The sequence below is a fragment of the Lepidochelys kempii genome, chromosome 3, assembly GCF_965140265.1.
Source record: "Lepidochelys kempii isolate rLepKem1 chromosome 3, rLepKem1.hap2, whole genome shotgun sequence".
NCBI lineage: Eukaryota > Metazoa > Chordata > Testudines > Cheloniidae > Lepidochelys > Lepidochelys kempii.
The window spans coordinates 17,896,226-17,918,626 of NC_133258.1; the positions used below are offsets into that span (position 1 = coordinate 17,896,226).

Sequence of the window (22,401 nt, forward strand, 5' to 3'; positions counted from 1 at the left end):
GCTTTACTTTAACTTAACACTGAAGTGCTTTACTTTAATTCTGGAGATCAGACCACTTCTGCAAAGGTATGTAGAACCAAAGTGGGCATGAGGGGAGCCATGAGATGTGCCTGGAGAAATGGTGTTGAGTCCTGAACTGCAGTCAGGTAGTTGATTTGGAAAATTGGTATTAAAGTACTGCTATAAATAAGAATGCAGCTGGTGGCATTTTGCTCCACCACTGACCTCCCTGAATGGGAAGTAGTGTCCCAATTAACTTGATGTCCGTTTTAGCCCCCTAGTAGTTCTCCTAACATACCTTCCACTGCAAGATCACGACTATTGAAAAAGCATGTGGGGCAGGAGGGACCCAAGCAAAAGGGGTCTTTTCAGCTGCACTATAATGTAAAAAAAATATGAAAAATATTGCCAAGTTAAAAGTGTGGTCATGATCAAGACCTCACTAAAACACTCTTGGTGCAGTTCATGCAACTTATTGTCTGGTAAGAACTACATGAGCTGCACAAGAGTAAATGGTCCTTTCCTTACTTTGTGGTAAGTGATAAGAGCAAACAGCCTACAATGAGTTCACTGAAAAAACCCTAACAGGATATTCACAACATGAATGCTACCATCTCTGTCCTTTTGTCATAAGGGATCAGAAGCTCTGTTGTGGACGATAATGACAACCCCTGAGCTTGTTTTATGATGTAGGAATGAATCTGGACATTAACAAAGTAAAGCATTGTTTGAGCTGCCACCACCCATCCCATCAAAGGAAAACAGAAGAAGCAGTGCACAGTAGCATATTTAAAATCAAACAGAAAACGAGGTGCAAGGGGTATTTTCTTTTTTTTAACAGTAAATTAAACAAAAATAAACCAGACCAGAGGAAAAAAATAATGACCTACATGTGACACAATTGAATGCCGACACATCAGCTGTCTTGCTTGACCCTAACAACCTGAGACAGAAGCCTCTGAAGTAATGTCTTCATATGCAGATTGTCATGACAGAATGTATGGAAAATGAGATTCTAGCAAAAATATATAGGAGCATATTCCACAGTAATTCCACACTCAGTTTTCCCATTGTCAAAGATGTTTTTGTCCCTTTTTCTGTGATCCCATTTCCGTGGGATGCTTGCTCTGTGGGGAGAATCACCTCAAGCTGTCCTGTCCTCAGATCTCACAAATTAAGGTTTAGGGATAAACCAGTAGTTGGATTATTATGCTTTACCTTAAATTAATAACACTTTACAAAATTAGTAAAGACATGATCCTAAAGAGTTTAGAAGCTAAAGGTTTGTTCTTGAGAGGTGCTCAGCACCTATGTGTGAAGTGCTGACTGCCCTCAAATGACACTGACTTCAGGACAGGGAGTTGCTATTTTAGGCTTAGCCTTCGCTACAAAGTTTTGCCAGCATAGCTATGCCGGATAGCAGTGTGAAAAAAATCACACCCCATAGTTGACATATGTGTATTGGGAAAACCCCTGGTGTAGATGCAACTATGTTGACAGAAGAATGCTTTTGTTGTCTTGGCTAATGTCATTCAGGAAGGTGGTGTAGCTATGTTTCTGTTGGCTAATAGTTCATCTCCACTGGGGGTTCTGCTAGCATAGCTATGGCCTCGGATAAACACAGTGAATGATAATAGATAAAGGGAGGGGTAGAGAAAATAGTAACAACAAACACAGAAAAAAAGATCAAATTCAGAGGTGATGCAAATCGTGCATCTCATACTGGTAGATAGGAGACTGTTATGGAAAAAGCAGGTGCTCCTCTTGTGGTGTTGTGAGAGAGATATTTGAAGATAAGGAAATTAAAATCTAAAAAACTCTGTTAACATGGAATTAAGATTACAGGTGTTCAACAGTGCCCTCTGCTTCTTGTGCCATTTCTGAACTCAAGAATATACTTCCCAAAACTCAAATATTGGAAATGCAGAGTTAAAATATCTTCCTCCCACACATCTCTCTTACAAGAGTGTTATAGCCACACAGTGGGAAAAAGCTAGAGGAGTCAATGCTTCTGTAAAGTTTAATGCACAATGGGAAAGTGGTTTTATGGCAGACGGATGAATAAGCATTAATGAACAGCTGTTAAATCCATGAAGTGAGAGCAGTTGACTAAAATTGGATCTGATCTGACTATAAATCTGCAACATGAAAAAGTAATCTAAGTGAAAATTTAAAGCAGCATAGAACACAAGAAACAATGACACTGTCAAGACAGTTTGAGCTACTTTTACGTATGGTATGACAGTGCCAAAAACATATATATGGTAGTAACATAATAGCTATGGTGAGAATTCCTAAGTATGAAACACAATTTAAGAAGAAAGTACAATGAGGAAACTATATTGTAACATAGCATATAAAACAGAACACAAACTCCCAATAAGAATGGTTAAAGCTTAGCAAGGGCTAAGGAGCTTTGGGTTCTGCTCCTGCTACAGATTTTCTGATTGATGTTGAGCAAGTTAGTTAATATCTCCCTGTCCCAACTCTCCATCTAGATAATGGGGTAAATAAATGTATCCTTTTCCCAACCTTTGTCTCTTTGTCTACTTATACTGAAAACTCTCTAGGGCAGAAACTTTTTCATTATATGTCTGTACAACACCTAGTATGGTGATGCTGCAATGATACGGGGGCTCTAGGTGCTCTGTAACAATAATTGTCACAGTAAAAAGTAAGATGATTGACAGTTGCAATTGCTGCACACTGTGAAAATAATATATAACACTAAATGTTAGTTAAAAACTCAAATTAAGAGATTTATTGAGCCACAATAACTGGTATAAAGTGTGTCAGAGATGTCAATGAAATTAAAGCATCCAAATGGTTTGTCCTAAATGTTATTTTTGTCTGTTATTGAAATTTCCCGAGGGATTTTTTTTTAACAGGGTTAACTTTCATTCCAGTATGAAGGGAATAGTACAGTGGCATTTGGATCACAGTTAAGAGTATCATAAATCATAGAATCATAGAACTGGAAGGAACCTCAAGAGGTCATCTTGTCCAGTCCCCTGCACTCAAAGCAGGACTAAGTATTATCTAGACCATCCCTGACAGGTGTTTGTCCAACCTGCTCTTAAAAATCCCCAGTGATGGAGATTCCACAACCTCCCTAGGCAATTTATTCCAGTGCTTAACCACTCTGAAAGTTAGGACATTTTTCCTAATGTCCAACCTAAACTGCCCTTGCTGCAATTTATGTCCATTGCTTCTTGTCTTATCCTCAGAGGTTAAGAAGAACAATTTTTCTCCCTCTTCCTTGTAACAACCTTTTATGTACTTGAAAACTGTTATCATGTCCTTTCTCAGTCTTCTCTTTCCAGACTAAACAAACCCAATTTTTTCAGTCTTCCCTCATTGGTCATGTTTTCTAGACCTTTAATCATCTTTGTTGCTCTTCTCTGGACTTTCTCCAATTTGTCCACATATTTCCTGAAATGTGGCACCCAGAACTGGACACAATACTCCAGTTGAGGCCTAATCAGCATGGAGTAGAGCAGAAGAATTACTTCTCGTGTCTTGCTTACAATACTCCTGCTAATACATCCCAGAATGATGTTTGCTTTTTTTGCAAGAGCGTTACACTGTTGACTCATATTTAGCTTGTGATCCACTTTGACCCCCAGATCCCTTTCCGCAGTATTCCTTCCTAGGCAGTCATTTCCCATTTTGTATGTGTGCAACTGATTGTTCCTTCCTAAGTGGAGAACTTTGCATTTGTCCTTATTGAATTTCATCCTATTTACTTCAGACCATTTCTCCAGTTTGTCCAGATCATTTTGAATTTTAATCCTATTCTCCAAAGCACTTGCAACCCCTCCCAGTATTGTCCGCAAACTTTATAAGTGTACTCTCTATGCCATTATCTAAATCATTGATGAAGATATTGAACAGAACCGGACCCAGAACCGATCCCCGTGGGACCCCACTCATTATGCCCTTCCAGCATGACTGTGAACCACTGATAACTACTCTCTGGGAACGATTTTCCAACCAGCTATGCACCAACCTTATAGTAGCTCCAGCCAAGTGGAATTTCCCTAGTTTGTTTATGAGGTCATGCGAGACAGTATCAAAAGCCTTACTAAAGTCAAGATATACCACATCTACTGCTTCCCCCCATCCACAAGGCTAGTTACCCTGCCACAGAAAGCTATCAGGTTGGTTTGACAAATCCATGCTGACTGTTATTTATCACCTTATTATCTTCTAGGTGTTTACAAACTGATTGCTTAATTATTTGCTCCATTATCTTTCCGGATACAGAAGTTAAGCTGACCGGTCTGTAATTCCCCAGGTTGTCCTTATTTCCCTTTTTATAGATGGGCACTATATTTGCCCCTCTCCAGTCTTCTGGAATGTCTCCTGTCTTCCATGACTTTTCAAAGATAATTGCTAATGGCTCAGATATCTCCCCAGTCAGCTTCTTGAGTATTCTAGAATGCATGACATCAGGTCTGGTGACTTGAAGACATCTAACTTGTCTAAGTAATTTTTGACTTGTTCTTTCCCTGTTTTAGGCCCTGATCCTACCTCATTTTCACTGGCATTCACTATGTTAGATGTCCAATTGCCACCAACCTTCTTGGCGAACATTGAAACAAAGAAGTCATAAAGCACCTCTGCCATTTCCACATTTTCTGTTATTGTCTTTCCCCCCTCATTGAGTAACGGACCTCCTCTGTCCTTGGTCTTCCTCTTGCTTCTAACGTATTTGTAGAATGTTAGGATGCATCTGATCTTGTTACACCACCTTAGCTTCATAGGAAAAATGTTATTTTAAGTAATTGCAGCATGTGATATTAAGCTCATTTTGAAATTCTGGTACATGGGGTCATCACTAACATCTAAAGTCATGCAGAGAGCCACATCCCCAACACTTGCTTCAAGTTGCAGTGATGTTATTTATTGTAGCAGGGAAAACCCAGATCTCATATTCTTGGCTGGTAAGGAGGAATAGACATCAAACTATTTCATTTTGAAATGTATTTATTTAAAAAAAATTAATCCACATATGCAGCCTAATCTGTGCTCTTTGATCAGATTCTAAACTGCTTTCAGGAGGCACTGTGTCTTTTTATGTGTTTGTACAGTGCTATCACTATGGGGCCCCCGACCCTGACAGGTCATCCTCTGGGCACTGCCCCAAAGCACACTGGCTTGAGGTTTCTGAACTCTTATGCCGAGGGCACTCTTCTCCCAAGAGTGAGTATTTGTATGGGCAATTTTAATGTACAGTAACTTCTCGGTTAATGTTGTAGTTATGTTCCTGAAAAATGCTACTAAGCAAAACGATGTTAAGCGAATCCAATCCCTCCCCCCCACCGCATACCTGCCGCACAGCAAGCAGGAGGCTCCGGGGAGCAGCTCCAAGGCAGAGGGCAGGAGCAGCACATGGCAGTGCGGGGAGGGACAGCTGAACTGCCAGGCAATTGACAGCCTGCTGGGCGGCTGCTGCACAGGAAACATAGGGGAGCTGAAAGGGGGGCTGCCGGCCCACCCTGGTTCCAAGCCCCCACCAGCTAGCTCCAATGGGCTGCTCTTTCTGCAAGCAGTGGACAAAGCCAGCAGCTGCCAAACAAGTTATAAGGGAGCGTTGCACAACTTTAAAGGAGCATGTTCTCTAATTAATCAGCAACTAACAAGGAAACAATGTTAACCAGGACAACCTTAAGTGAGGAGTTATTTAATAAGATATTGTATTATGAGAAAAGGACTTCTAGCAAGTTTACAACAGTGAAATACCTCATGAACAATTTTTTCCTCCAGGATTCAGCTAAAATCAGGATAAGTTGGCAGCATGACAAAGGAGAACACACAAAACATTATAAATAGATTCCTGAAAAGATTATTTGTTTAGTATTTTTGGAATTTTCCCGTTTGTGAGAGACATTACAAAATCAACTTTGGTAATATTACCCAGGTTTGAAGCAAACATGAACACTGGATCAAACCCTGTGTTCCTTCTCCAGGCGAACTCCCCAATGAACTCCTGAATAAGAAATGCAGGATTTTTCCACTTGTTGTAATATGCACCTGATTTCTGTGTGTCTTTTAGGACTAGACTAAACACTGATAGGCTAGAACAAAATCTTCTGAATCCTTCCTGAGCCAACTCAAACAAAGCTGTACCATCCCTGCCTATCCTGAGTTACTCTTTCATGTTCTCTACATTGTTAGGTCCTATAAGTTTTCCCTTTTGATTGATGGATTCTTTCAGTTGACTCCCTGTATGAGTTCCTCCAGCTGCCCAATGGCACATCTGCTAGGGGCAGATGTTCTGGCTTCATTCTCAGCACATGTCCTAGCTATTTGCATCTTCTTTTCTGGATAACTTTGGAGAGAAGTTCATGAACTCTCTGATCAATCTTGGCATTTCTATAAATTAAATAAATGTAATTCCTAGTATTTTCTTGAGGTATTTGCTTTTGAAGACATTTAGACACCTGTCTGCAAGACCAAATTATGAATCCTCAGTTGACATGTTATTTCCACCTTAAAATATAGATGTGAAAATCTTCTACAATGTTTATACAGTACCCAACACAAGTACCTGGTCTTGTTTTGACTGCAGCACCCTACTATAATACAAATAAATAATAATAATTGTATTCTCTTTTCCTTTCCTCTTTCTTTATCTTCTCTTTCTCTCACAGAAAATTCAACACTCCTTACTCATGCAAAGTTTCACTGACTTCACTGGGAGCTTTTCTTGAGTGAGGAGTACTGAACAGGACCAGAATTGGTGGTTAAACTCTTCTGTTGTATTATTATATAGTACTTGAAACAAACAATCTAAAAGAGATGGTGGCACCATATAAATTCCTGCATTACAGGCATCATTTTAAATCCATTTTCTCAGGGCTTCACTTTTTATTGTTTTTATTGTTAAACAGCTCTTAAATCTAGACTCTTAGCATGTATATTATAAAATGTTAGTCCTACGTTACTATGCCTTTTGTCCTAAAAAAATAAATAAATCAAACCTTGCAATTTGTGATTTATTAATGTATATTTTGAGTACTGAAAATGTGAATGTGTGAATGGTATTCAAACTAAGATACATAGAGTGGAAAGTCACATGTGGCACCCCAATCAGGCTAATAGTAACCATTCCTTATAATAGGATCTGGAGAACAGGGAAGCCTGAAAATAAAGCACCTGCCAAAGAAAACATCCAACATGAAACATGCCTGTTCACCACCACTCTGACGTAATGGGAATAAAACATTTAAGAATTAGATGTTATAGGATATAGGTTCAAAGCAGTGTGCAGGGATTTTTTTCACTGCATCAGTCCCTTTAATATGAGTAGTCCCACTGGCTTTAGAAGATCTACTCGCTTGAGTACAGTTTGTAGGAATGAGCTCAGAATATTTTTTTAAAAATTGACAAGGACAAAAGATTAGTCAATCATAAAATAAAAGTGTAGCTTTTAAGAGAATTGTTTTAAGGAGAATTGGACAGGAGCCCAACTACGGAGACAACTTGGACAACTATGAAGTTTATGTTACTTTTAAAAAGTCATCAGTAATTTTGGTGCTTATGAAATTGCAGGCGTTGGCTTGAGTCAGGCATGTTGCAAGCAGATGTTGTGGAACCTTCCCCAAATAGCCCTGCCAATACACTGCAATCATAATCTGTAACATTCTGTGTAATTGTATTCTGGCGCTTTTCTTGATCATAGACTGCTTGTTCAGCCAAGATGTGTGATGTTTTTGTGAAGCATACAAAAAAGAAGGAGGAGACCATAACATGTCTTTGCTTTTTGTCCCATCCAGAATTTGAACCCAGTGTCTCCAAAAGTGAAATATTATTGAACTAATCCACTACACTATCAAGACAGTATGGGAAAAGTACATTATCTGCCATCAACTGTGATACTAGCTCCCCTCACCCAAATTATATTCTGGTCGAGGCCCCACCATACATTTGGTAGGGAACATTCCTCTCCTGTCCTGCAGCTCCTGTCACCTTTCAGGAAGACTCAATATATATATGAAAAAGAAAGAAAATACAACAAAACTCAGCTCACTGAGTATAACAACACTTCTCAAACTAAATTGTTTTAAAGGTCCTGTGTGGTTTTACACAATAGATAAGAGCATGTTTGAGGTAAAGTTGCTAGAGCAGACTGAAAGTTCTGAAAATGGGAATCTCAAATGAGACAATCAGAATAATTTCCAATCCCCAGCACACATCATCACTTGATTAGACTTCTGTACCTGGTAAAAGTGCAAGCAAGATATAAAGTTTATTGTGATTTTTGGATGATATACAATAGTTAATTACTCAGATATATTTGAAACCTAACCCAGGATAGGTAAAGGGATTGGAGAAAATAATCATTATGTTTGAAAATCTGGGTAGATCACTTTTTTTGTAAATCTCTGACTTCATATTTTATATGAATATGGCTTCATATTTTGTAATTTTTTTTAAAAACATGTCTGGCCACATGTTTTCAGAAGATTTTCTAACTATGATATAAAGATGATGGGGATTATGTAGAAACAGCAGAATCCCATCCGCATATAAGCAGTTTTTCTCTTTGTTTTATATCTCGAATAGTACTGCAATTTCAGTCTCAAAAGCATTTTAAAAATATTGATTAATGCACCCCAACAACAACTGTGTGCCATGTGATGGTAAATTTTAGTATCCTTATTTTACAGTTAGGGAAACAGAATACATTGAAACAAATTGCCTAGTAGCACCAAACAAGTCAGTGTCAGAACTAGAATTAAACTCCAGAAATGTGTTACTTACAATTCTGTGTTCACAACTCCAACCATGCTTCTTTCTTGAAGCCCTGGGTTTGTGACTGTATCTGAACTGTGACAGCTACGTGTTCAATAGGAGGCAAAAAATAGTGGTGAGAGAGAAGGGGATCTAATTGCATATACCTCACATCAATGAAAAGGGATTAGATGGTATCCTATTAATAGTCTGTAAAACACTTTGGCCTCCAACATGTTATAGCAGATTTTATTTTCTCCCCTCTCCAAGGAGCTTTATTGGGTCCAGTATAAAAGTACATCAATAAGATAAAAATTAGCATTCCCAATACAGCACAATAAACATCAAACATGGTCTGAGGCTACCTGCCAAAAAATTCAGAAACTTATCTGGGACTTGTACAACCAGCAAGACAAGTAGCCCATTTAGTCTGAGGCTTGGTTTACACTACAGAGGTAGGCTGATGTAAAGCAGTTTATGTCGACCTAACTCTATAAGTGTCTACACCATAGGTCAGCAACCTATGGTACGTGTGCCAAAGATGGCAGGCGAGCTGATTTTTAATGGCATGCTGCTGCCTGCCAGGTCCCAGCCGCCAGCCCCGCTCAGCCTGCTGCCTAACCCAGGCCGGGACCCCAGCAGGCAGCAGCTGTGCCATTAAAAATCCTGCCCGCCATGGCCCGCTTTTCTCCGGCCTCCCCCCCCACGGGGGCAGGGTGAAGAAGCTTGGTCCTGCTGGCTCTCGCAGCAGGGCAGGCAAGGTTTCTCCCTCCCCCGTCATGCTGGGTTCCTGCCCCGCCTCCTCTCCCTCCCTGCCACCGATCAGCTGATGGCCCTTGCCAGGGAGGGGGAGAAGCGGAGCTGCAGCGCGCTCACTGCTCCAGGGAGGAGGCGGAGAAGAGGTGGGGATGGGGCCTTGGGGAATGGGGGGGGGGGAAGGAATCAGGGCTTATCCCCTCCAGCCCCCTGCCGTGAGCCACTCTGGGCAGGGGGCTGGGAGCACCCCCCACGACCCTAGCCCACAACCCCAGCCCTCTGCTCTGACACCTGCACACCCCTCACACACACCCAGCCCTCTGCCCTGGCTCCTGCATCCCCCACAACCCCAGCCTTGACTCCAGCACCCCCCACACCCCAACTCCTGCACCCCCTTAACATGTGCCCAGCCCTCTGCCCTGACTCCTGCACCCTCCTCACATACCCCCAGCTCTCTGCCCTGATCCCGGCACCCCTCCCCCCTCCCCTGACCCCGGCACCCCCCTCACATACACCCAGCCCTCTGCCCTGACCCCTGCACCCCCCCCCACATCCCAGCCTCCTGCCCTGATTCCTGCACCCCCCCACAACCCCAGCCTTTACTCCAGCACCCCCCACACATATCCAGCCTCCCCACAACCCATGCCCTGATTCCTGCACCCTCCTCACACACACCAGCCCCCAGCCCTGACTCCTGCAACCCGCATACATACCCAGCCCCCCCACACTCCATGCCCTGACTCTTGCACCCCCCACATTCTCACCCCCACCCTGAGCACCAAACGGGAGCTCCTGCACCCCCCCCCATTCCTGACTGCACTCCTCGCACCAAATGGGAGCTTCCCAGGTAAGCACTCCAAACCCAAACCTCCTGCCCCAACCCTGAGCCTCCTCCCTTATTCAAGCTCCTGGCCAGACCCTACACCCCAACCCCCAGCCTGCTCCTTCACCCGCAGCTCTGTGCTCAGTGCACTCCTACCCTCAGCTCAGTGCAGAGAGAGAGAGGAAGAGAATGGGCAAGAAGCAGGGAGAAGGTAGGTACCCATTCTATGTGCGCAGGGCCGGGATCCCAGGCCAGTAGTGGGCTGAGCAGGGCTGGCAGCCGGGACCCTGGCTGACAGGAGCCGGCGGACGGAACCCCAGACTGGCAGCAGGCTGAGTGGCAGCAGGCTGAGCTGCTCAACCCACTGCTGGTCTGGGGTCCCGGACGCCGGCCCCACTCAGCCTGCTGCCTGTCTGGGGTTCTGGCTGCCAGCCCCTTGCCGGCCGGGATCCCAGCAGCAGGCCCCGCTCAGTCTGCTGCCAGCCTAGGTGAACGGAACCCCAGGCAGGCAGCGGGCTGAGCGGGCCAGCGGCGTAAGATCAGCATTTTAATTTAATTTTAAATGAAGCTTCTTAAACATTTTGAAAACCTTGTTTACTTTATATACGACAATAGTTTAGTTATATAACATATAGACTTATAGAGAGAGACCTTCTAAAAAACGTTAAAATGTAATACTGGCATGCAAAACCTTAAATTAAAGTGAATAAATGAAGACTTGGCACACCACTTCTGAAAGGTTACCGACCCTGGTCTACACTAAAATATAGCTCCCACTGATGTAGCTCGCTCACTTCACCAACTTAATAACTCCACCTCCACGAGATGGTTAGCACTTAAGTCGATGTAGTTAGGTTAATGCAGTGTCAGTTTCTGCCTTTCAGAAACTGTCCCACAATGCACCACACTGGCAGTTAACTTGACGCAAGCACTTCTGGTGAGGACGCGCGCTGCTGACACAAGGATTGTAGTGTGGAGATGTTTAACCGATTCAATTACTGTGGTGGCTGTACATCGACATAACTTAGGCCTACTTAATTTTGTAGTGTACACTTGTCCTGACTATTGAGAGAATTTCTTAATAGTGCAACTTATTAGACTATGGCATAGTTTCCACAGAAAATGGTGGAAGTCCCATCCTTGGAAACATTTATTCATATAGTCATTGCATTGACTTAAAATAAACTACTTGACTGACTAAATTTTTTCAAGTATTGGTCTTTATACGGAAGCACCACTCTCCTGGTTGACATGCAGCCGCCCCTTGGATAAGACACAGCAGTCTTTTAACCAAACACAGCAATGCTACACAAAAGTTCAAATCTCCTGCATGGCATTGTCATTTATTCTTTGTGCCTCCTTCCTCATCTATAAATAAGGATAATACTCCCTTTGTCTGTCTGTATTTAGACTGTAAGGTCTTACTTTGAGGCAAGGGCTCACTTATGTGTATGAACAACACATAGAGCAGTCAGGGTCTTAATCTAGGCTCGGGTTTCTAGATGCCACTGCAATGCAAATAATGAAATAAGGGCTGGATGGGGAGAGGCAGTTCGATGATCTATAGACTAGGACACTGGAGTGGGAGGCAGGACATTTCGGGTATAATCCCATCCATGTACCTCAGTTTCCCCATTGGCAAAATGGGGAGGGTGCTCCTGAGCCCCTTTGTAAAGCACTTTGAAAAGAGCGAGGCATGATTCCCCCTGCTGTTCACACAGCCTCAGAGTCTGTGCAGCGGGCGTCTCAGGAAGCCTGTTCCGCACACCCCTGAGCAGGCAATGGCAGCAGGCAGCTGGAATCCCCCGGCCCCCACCCTTTGGCTGCAGGCACGCACAGCCCCCGCCCTCAGGGGAGCTCTGGGCACTAGGGCTGACTCTGAGCCAGCCACTCTCCTCCCCTCCCCCTGCCGCACGCAGAGCAGGGCCCATAGAGCGCGCGGCGCCGTGCTAGAGAGTACCCAGCAGGGGCCGCCGGGCTTGCGCAGCGGCACAGCGCCCCCAAGCGGCCGCCAGCGGCCTCGCGGAGACCGAGCAGAGAAAGGGAGAGGGAGAGTAATGGCGGCCAGTTAGTGGGTGACTGAGCCGAGAAGACGGCGGCGAACTCGGCGAGCTCGGTGTGTCTCTCTGCCCAGCCGCCCCGCTCCCCGGGAGGAGGCGCCCCGCAGCCCTCCCTCCGCGGCGGCGGCTCCCCGCGCCCGCCTTCGCCGGGGCCATGGTGAACACCAGGAAGAGCTCCCTGCGCCCCCTGGGCAAAGCGGCGGCCGCCGCGGCCGGAGCCGGCAGCCATTTCATCTCGTCCCGGACCCGCTCCTCCAAGAGAGGCACCAAGGCCGGGCTAGAGGAGGCGGCGGCGGCCCGGGTGAGGGAAGCGCGGGGGCCGGAGAAGGGCTGGGAGGGCACCGCTGCTGCCTCTGTCGGGGCCGGCGGGGCAGGGGGTAGAGGCAGGGCTGGGCAGACGGGGCGGGGGGCACCGGCGCGGCTGTCTCTGCCCGGGGTGGGGGAGTGACTGGGGAGCCGGCGGCAGGGGCGAGGGGATCCGCCCCCCCCCCCGGCAGTGCGGGGGTGGGGCGGTGAGGGCGAGCGGGGCTGGGATTTGCGGGGGGCCGAGGGGTGGCGCTGGGCTACTTTCCGGTGTGCTCAGCTGAGCTGGGGATGCCGCTGGGGAGAGGGACGGCGGCGCCAGGGGTGAAGAAGGGGGCTGGAGGGCGGATGGGTGTGGGGCCAGCGTTGGGGGACAGGGGTTACAGCTCGTGGGGGGGATGGTGGGGGTGATGGGAGACTTGGGAGCAGAGGGACAAAAGTTCTCGTGCCGCTGGCTAGCTACATCTGTGTGCGAGAGGGGAGCGGACAAGCTGCTGCTGTGCCCGGCAGGGGACCGGGGAGGTAGGAGCGGAGCAAAGCTCCCTCTCTGGCTGCGCCTGGGACTGCACTGGAGAGACAACAAGAAACAAAAGTTTGGAGCTGGGGCTCCAGTAACTTACATATTGACCCCAACTCACCTACGACCGCTGACTGCATCAGCCTTGACAGCCCTGCTTTGAACCTGTCTCCTGTGTTCTAATCCCTCCCTTGAAAAGCAAGGGAAAACGATAATTTTGCCTGTTTGGTTAATTAGTTGTTTTCCCAACGTGATTTATAATCAGAGCTTTGATTGTATGGTCTACTCACAGCTGAATCCAACAGCCTAATGTATGAAACTAGCATTTTGTAGATTGTAATTGAGATCTGCTGCCAATTTCAGGAGGCTTGTCTCCACCCTTTCTGGAAAGATTTGCTGACAACAGATACATGCTTCTCCTTGTCAACATTTATTAGAGGGGGCTCCTTGTGTGATAGGAAGAAAATTGATTGCATTACAACTTTTCTGCTGGTGGTTATTGTGCTCTGATCTGAAAACCATATTCTAAACATAAAACACTGTAGGTTGCCCCTGCACTCAATGTATCTAGAAAGACTTAGGGCTGAATGAATACAGGAGTGACACAGCTGAGGGTCAAAATGTTTGACAGTCATGCACCAAGGGACCACATCCCATTCACTGCTAAAGAGGAAGAGAGAGACAGACAAGTAGAAAAAAAGAAATAGCAGCCAGAGAAGTTAAAAACCCTTTCCCCCTCCCTTTGTTTACAGACACTAGAGAACACTATTGACTAGGTGTCAGCTGTAAACCGTATGTACTTTTTCAGTCCTCTCCTGTTTCTTCTTAATTTCCTTCTTTTTTTCCCCTCTATCTGATTTTTCTCTTCAGTTTCTGCTCTCTGTTTCTTTTCTGTGTTATGGCTGGTAAAGCTTCTCACACACATTCCAGTATGCCGGTCCCTTGGGCCTGGTGTACTGCGTGAGCCAAAGTTTGGCTTAACCCTCTCTGGCTTGCTGTGTAGAGGAGTGTACTGCTGCTAAGCACTAAGATCATAGAATCATAGAAGATTAGCGTTGGAAGAGACCTCAGGAGGTCATCTACTCCAACCCCTTGCTCAAAGCAGGATCAACCCCAACTAACTGATCCCAGCCAGGGCTTTGTCAAGCCTTAAAAACCTCTAAGGATGGAGATTCCACTACTTCCCTAGGTAACCCATTCCAGTGCTTCACCACCCTCCTAGTGAAATAGTTTTTCCTAATATCCAGCCTAGACCTCCCCCACTGCAACTTAAGACCATTGCTCCTTGTTCTGTCATTTGTCACCACTGAGAACAGCCTACCTCATCCTCTTTGGAACCCCCCTTTCAGATAGTTGAAGGCTGCTATCAAATCCCCTTCTGCAGACTAAATAAGCCCAGTTCCCTCAGCCTCTCCTCATAAGTCATGTGCCCCAGCACCCTAATCATTTTTGTTACCCTCTGCTGGACTCTCTCCAGTTTGCCCACACTATAATGGGGGCCCAAAATTGGATGCAGTACTCCAGATGTGGCCACACCAGTGCTGAATAGAGGGGAATAATCACTTCCCGTGATCTGCTGGCAATGTTCCTACTAATGTAGCCTAACATATCTTGGCAACAAGGGCACACTGTTGACTCATATCCAGCTTCTCGTTCACTTTAATTCCCAGGTCCTTGTCTGCAGAACTGCCACTTCGTCAGTCGGTCCCCAGCCTGTAGCAGTGCATGGGATTCTTCCGTCCTAAGTGCAGGACTCTGCACTTGTCCTTGTTGAACCTCATCAGCCTAATCCTCCAATTTGTCTAGATCACTGTGGACCTTATCCCTACCCTCCAGCATATCTACCTCTCCCCGCAGCTTAATGTCATCTGCGAATGTGCTGAGAGTGCAATCCATCCCACCATCCAGGTCATTAATGAAGATGTTGAACAAAACTGGCCCCAGGACAGACCCCTGGGGCACTCCGCTTGATACCGGCTGCCAACTAGACATCGAGCCATTGATCACTACCCATTGAACCCGACGATCTAGACTGCTTTCTATCCACCTTATAGTCCATTCATCCAATCCATATTTTTTTTAACTTGCTGGCAAGAATACTCTGGGAGACCGTATCAAAAGCTTTGCTAAAGTCAAGGTATATCACGTCCACAGCTTTTCCCCATGTTCAACGAGCCAGTTATTTCATCATAGAAGGCAATTAGGTTGGTCAGGCATGACTTGCCCTTGGTGAGTCCATATTGACCGTTCCTGATCACCTTCCTCTCTTCCAAGTGCTTCAATATGGATTCCTTGAGGATCTGCTCCATGATTTTTCCAGGGACTTGTAGTGTTCCTTTCTATTGATTTAAAATGCACATCCAAATGATTTTTCTTGTTATGGAGTGAGGGAAAAGGGTAAGTAAAATTGTCCTGAAAATCATTATATCCATACCAAGATACTTATACAAATCAAGTGTTTCTAAAGGCAAGTGTGTATCTTTGCATGACCTAATGGATTTGTTTTGGAATACATTGGAGCACTCTTACATTGTCAGGCACACTCCAAGTATTCACTGTTGGTGTTGGTCTTTTTTCTTTAGAAAAACATAAGCCAAAAGCTAGCGGAACTTATTAGAAGCTTTTGCCCTTCTTCCTTTTCAGATTTTTAGTGCATACATATTTTCACTTTCAGTATGCATTTCATACTGTAGCTTTAAGTATGGGAAGCTGTTAATGTTAAGGTCTAAGAGATTGATAATGAAGTACAACAAACGTGATTAGGAATATGGAACAGCTTCCGTGTTAGGAGAGATTAAAAAAACTGCGACTGTTCAGCTTGGAAAAGAGATGACTAAGGGGGGGAGATATGACAGAGAGCTGTAAAATCACAAATGGTGTGGAGAAAGTGAATAAGGAAGTGTTATTTACCCCTTCACATAACACAAAAACCAGGGGTCACCCAATGAAATTAGTAGTCAGCAGGTTTAAAACAAACAAAAGAAAGTGCTACTTCATCTAAATATAGAGTCAATTTGTGGAACTTGTTGCCAAGGATTGTTGTGAAGGCCGAAAGTGTAACTGAGTTTAAAAAAAAGAATTAGGTATGTTCATGGAGGATAAGTGCATCAATGGCTATTTGGCAAAATTGTCAGAGATGCCACCCCATGCTCTGGGGGTCCCTGAAGCCTCTGACAGGCAGATGGTGGGACTGGACATCGGGATGGATCACATGATGATTGCTCTGTTCTGTTCATTCCCTTTGAATCATCTGGCACTGGCCACTGTAGAAAGATGAGATACTAGGCTAGATGTAACATTGGTCTTGACCCAGTGTGGTTATTCTTATGTTCGTAGGCTCTCAGATCTCAATGAAATAATGTTAAAAATATCTAACAATTTTCTGTGATTTAAAATGTTCCAAAATCAATATGGCAGTTAGACAGCAATATTTATATAGAAAAAATAGCTGAAATTAAAAAAAACCACCCCAACCCATGATTTATAAATTTACTGTTATGAGACAGTGTTGTAGCTGCAGTGTGGGGGTGACATGGGTGGATTGGCATGTCATGTATGTGGGTTTGGAGACATTGTTTCATTTACTTCTCAAGTTCGTTTTAATGATGTCTCTTTAAAGCCTACCATAGATATGTGATCTGAGAACCCCAGCTCTACTGGTGGTCTGGTGAATGGGAAGATAAAGGTTGCAGCAGACTGCAGGCACTCTACAAATCAAAAATGTTGTCTGTATCTTTGTGACCCTGAGTTTACTTCCACAAGAGTATTGACTTGAGATCCCCGTGGAATGCTGTTTCTTGAATATGTTTGCAAATACCAGTCAGGGAGCATTGCTAAGATGATGATGATGATTATTTATTTTTGTGATCCATACCATGGATTAAAATTGAGCCAACAGTATGCTGTAAAAATGTTGGCCATACCTGATACAATAAATGCAGGGCTATAAGGTGTACCTATCTGTTTCGTTGCTCTTCCATGTCTTTCCCCTCTCACCCCGCCTTTTGTGGTTTTTCTTGGCATTTTCGAATATATTAAGTTATATGCACACATTTGTGACGCTACACTTGAAAAGACCCAAACTTAGGGGAAAGGAATATATGAGATTTAAATGTCTAACATATTACATGTTAGTATTATGTTGAGTAACGTGTTTCAGGTGATTTATTTGGTAGATTCAAAGACAGATATAATCATAGACGATCAGGGTTGGAAGGAACCTCAGGAGGTCATCTAGTCCAACCCCTTGCTCAAAGCAGGACCAATTCCCAACTAAATCACATGTGCTGTGTATTGATCAAATATTAAGAAAGTCAACTCGCTTAATAGATCAAGGAATCAGATTTTTATTCTCTGAAATGGAATGGCAGTATTTAGTACATTTGAATGTAAAGAGGAGGAAGTGAGGTGTATTGTTTTTAAACTTAATTTGTTTAAAAACAAATTTATGAGTAATGGGAGGTTTGGTTGCCTTTTATGTAATTACAGAATTATCATTTTACTATTAAAATTTGACTTGCAAGTGTTTTATGCTTGATATTAAAATATTCTGACAGGAACAAAATTTATCAGACTTATCACAGCTAACTTTTCAAAATGATAATTTTATGAAAGTAGGTTTATGAACTTCAATTTTGAACCTCACTCAAACTGTTAAAAAACGTTTTAAGTAAACATTTTTTTAACCATAAAATACATGCAAGTGTTTGCGTTCCTATTGTTAATTTACAAAACCAATTTTTGGATATCTTTAAGATACTGATATAGGAATTGTGATTGCAACGATTGGGTTTAATTAGACATTGACATTAACTTACTCTACAGTATTGAGAGGAGATTCTTTAACGCAGTTGCAAAAAACTAAAAGCCATGTATTTATTTCTCAACTAATATTATTGTAGTTTTTTAATAATGCCACTGTATTGGTTAGACATTTTAGAAATTTAGATAAGATTAACCTAATTTAATTAGGCAAGGCAGCATTAAAAGTACTTTAAGAGCTACTTGAGGGAGGGGCACTCTGATTACTGTAATACAAGTTCCTAGCTAAAAGTAGGACTGCCAACATTATTCAGTAGCAACATAGAGCTCTCCGTTGTACTTAATTGCTAATAGGAGCACAGACAGAACTGGGGATTGACATAAAGCACTGTAGTTACATGGAACATAAGCACTATACAGCATTTTTATGATTCATTGTAACAATTAATATATATCTCTGGATTCAAATTTCTAAATGTATAAAAATTAATTGAAATAATTCTTTCCACATTAAAGGTGTGAGAATATACCTTTACAGATTATTCTGCAGGGTATATAGTCATGGCTACTCTTTAATGGTCAACAGTTGAAACACGTTCAAATATTTTTGACATGTTTTTGTTTTAATTTTAAAATATTAGTTTTAAAACTTGCGTACAAATTTGTAAAAATTAAAGAAGTATTTTTTCCTTTCAAACAGAATAGCAAAAGACATAACATTTTTGTTTTGAAAAACGCTTGATGCGGGTTAATGAGTATTATTGTCTTTCCTTTTTCACTTGACGTTCTGTTTTTACAAGTTGTAAGGACTTGTTGGTTTGGAATTTCCTTTTGATGGTTACCTTTTTGACAGTGCCTAAGACTCTTAATGGCTATTCTATGTATTTGAAATAAAAACATGGGAAAATTCAGTGATCTCGGGTCACGTAGGAAAAAGAAAATGACACTGCTTTGCACTTCTGTTTAAAAGTTCTTTAAAGAAAAATATCCTTCCTAAAGATGCTCCTGTATTTTCAAATCTGAGTTTAGTCTTCGTTTTACTGGTTTTAGTAACGCTAATGGGAGTATTTCAGCTAAAACTTGCACAATCCTTATGAAGTTATAAAAAAGATTTCGGTTAAAGGCAGATTCTTGAGGAAACCCATCTTTTTAACGAAAGCTAGGTTGTTTTTTTTTCTTCTTCTTGTTTTAGTGGTGTTCCTTACTTTGAGACCTGGCATGAGAAATTCAGGAATAAATCATGTAATTTGTTTCTTAGTACTGTACTGTGTTCACATATCTGTGCATAGTGGGAAATGGAGCAGTTGTTCCAAGTGGTCAACTTCCTGCCAATATTCTAGTATACATAAAGCCTGTTTGACATTATATCACTTAATGTGCCCAAATGGATATGTAGGGATAGAATTTTTCAAAAGCAGTCTACCAAATCATTTTGCTTATGATAATCTGGGAATTGAATTGGGTCACATACTAATGGCTAATTTTCATATAGAAAAATAATTACACATTTTGCTTGAAACTGCTGGTCATATTCTGCAGTCATACTATTCTGGATTTTGACCTCCTTGGAACTCAGAAGTGAAGCAGGATAAGACCTAATTAATATGTGAATAAGACCTCCAAATAACTTTCGGGAAATGGTGTTGATGATATAGTAAGTTGTGCTCTTTCCTCTAAGTACTAAACCAGTATCCCAGTGTAGCATTAATGGAGGCTGCTTATGGAGCTGCCATCTTTCAGATGAGTCTTAAAACAGGTCACAGACACTTTTCATTAAAGATCCCATGGTATTTTTTCCCAGAATTGTGTTTAGCTTGGGGTTCTGCAAGGTAATTAGCTCAAGTAATTACGTTCTGATCACGCAGTTCCCCCTGTACTTTCAGTTGGGTGTGGTATATTGTTCTGTACTTTCTGCCCTAAACAGCTGTGTACTGATAAACTGTTGATCAGCCCAGTAATTGAATTTATTACTGTATCAATCTTTATAAAGCTCTTTTCCAGTACCTAGGCGTGGATGACCTTTAGTCTTCTGTTACTCTGATTGTAGCTATGACCTGGTCATTTCAGTGTGTGATATATTATTTTACAAATATATCACTCCCAGTTTGGGCAGTAAAAGCCCTCACACCACTTCTAGAGCAGAGAGAGAGGACCATGAGCTTATGTGTCTTTCCAGGTATATTTCTCTATCCTTTTTTCTTTGCTATTTTCTCCCTGGTTTGCTGGCTTCTTGTTTTGCTCTCCCTTTTCCTTTGACTCACTTTCCTGGTCTCCTGGTCCTGGTCTTGTCACGTTAACGTGCTTCCTCATTACTTTTGGAAGGTCTTTTGCTCCTCAGTGTCTCAATTCCCGCAGCCCCACTGGTCGCTGTCCAACTGCGATGGACGTTTCAGGTCCCAGCATTCCTCCGATCCTCCTGCTCAGTGATTTTCACCCAAATAATTTTGCTTATTTATTTAATTAGATTTATAGAAGTGCTAAGAGGAGTGCCTAGCCATACACTTTAGGGTTTCTTGACCTAACTTAAAATACGTACAACAAACACATTGCTGTTTCAATAGCAGTAGAGAGGAAGAAATTTGGCTGTCTACCTTATATGATATTTCTATAGCATCTTACATCATAAATCTGAAAGAACTTTTACAAATGATATATATTATGCACCCTTTTTTAAAATTTAAATTATTACATGAACTCAATATATATTTCAAATGCTTTGATAATAGAATCTAGAAATTTCTGTAAGGTGGGAAAGATGTCTGATAACATAGTTCAATATAAAACTGGCTAATTTTTTTTATTCAATTTTTGCGGTGTTAAATTAACTAAACCAGGGGCTCTTAATGTGGCGGTTATGAACAGGTATCAGGTAATTACAAATACTCTGCCCTTTTCATAGTGGTAAATGGGGTGGTCCCTGTATAAAAATTTGGGTACCAATATGCGAAAAAATGGAGCACCACTGCACCAGGTGGTTGTTTCTTTTTCTAACTAGTAAATGTCAAAACTGCTCATCAATACTTGAAAAGAGTAGGAGTTATTTTTTAGTTATTAGTAAACATCTGTATGACTTGACATGCCTGAAGTTGAAGGAAGTTGTAGGAAATCAGAAGTTGAATAAACTGAAGTAATGAAAATGATTCTTCTGATGTACACTGTCAAGAATGAAGTAGTGAGTGGGAAAGGATTCATGCTTCTTTTAAAGTTCAGAAAATAAGCTTCTTCAGATTTATCAAATGTGCAACTAAATTAAAGATTGGTTATTGAAGCAGAAGAGCAAAACATTGAAAAAGTTTTGATGATTCTGCAAGTAAGGTATTTCTGATGCCATAGTCACCATTGAAACATAGCATCAATCATTATGTAAGTCAGTTCCAAGGCTGTCCAGCAGCTGTTCAACATCAGGAATGTTTTCTGTTCTTCAACATCCAAAAAACCGAACAATTTGTCTGTGACTATGGCATACAAACGATTGAAAGTAAAGACTTTGGTAAGAAAGTCAGTCTTTTTTATGCAATAAATATCACCTTTCAACCTAACACAAAGCGAGCAATTTAAATAAACGATTGAAGCACTCATCACAAATATGGGTTTCAGAGTAGCAGCCGTGTTAGTCTGTATTTGCAAAAAGAAAAGGAGTACTTGTGGCACCTTAGAGACTAACAAATTTATTTGAGCATAAGCTTTCGTGAGTTACAGCTCACTTCAACAGATGCATTCAGGAATGTCCACTGAATGCATCCGATGAAATGAGCTGTAGCTCACGAAAGCTTATGCTCAAATAAATTTGTTAGTCTCTAAGGTGCCACAAGTACTCCTTTTCTTATCACAAATGTACTTCTCCAGACAAATTTAAGCTTGCTACTAGATGCTTTAAATAAACAGAGGAAAATTTAAAGAATTAAAATAATCATTGACACTGATGCAGGATAGATGGGTGAATATGAAGTAATTGAAAAGTAAGGACTGCATGTATACATGCAGTCATTATTCCTATGTAATGCTATTGAGTCTGTGTGAGAAAAGAAAACCACAGAATATTTATTATGTCCAAGTAGCTAAATGTGTCATCCAAATATTCAGGGACAATTATGACAAGGGAGAGTTCTTTGTGGTTTTCCTCAGACAACCAAATTAAAATGAAAAAGAGGAGAGCTCAGGTGCAAACATTGTAAACTTCTGACTCATAAGTGGTTCAGCATGCTTCTGAGAAAGAAGCAACCCATAACACAGTCCTCAAGCACATGGAGGAAGATCAAAAATAATTTGGCATCCATGATCAGCCTTCATGGTTGGTTGAATGGAAAAAGCAGGCTTTATGCTTTAGTTCTCCAGTGACACTTGATGGAATTTTTAGTAAGGCTGTGTTGCTCTGTTTTCTTCCAACTACCATAAATATGATTAAATTTGCACCGAGCATGAAGAGCACTTAAGTGAAAGCA

At 42.3% G+C, this 22,401-nt stretch overlaps 1 protein-coding gene across 2 annotated transcripts in view; it reads left to right on the plus strand.

Moving 5' to 3' along the window:
* Nucleotides 1-12,300: 12,300 nt before the first annotated feature.
* The window catches only part of ATAD2B (ATPase family AAA domain containing 2B), a 177,308-nt gene continuing 167,207 nt past the window's right edge, over nt 12,301-22,401 (plus strand). The window contains exon 1 of one of the 2 annotated variants that reach the window (XM_073335846.1): nt 12,301-12,679. In XM_073335846.1, coding sequence (XP_073191947.1) covers nt 12,533-12,679 — 147 coding nt within the window. In that variant the 5' untranslated portion in view covers nt 12,301-12,532. The remainder of the gene's footprint in view (nt 12,680-22,401) is intronic. The other variant, XM_073335847.1, reaches the window with a different exon arrangement.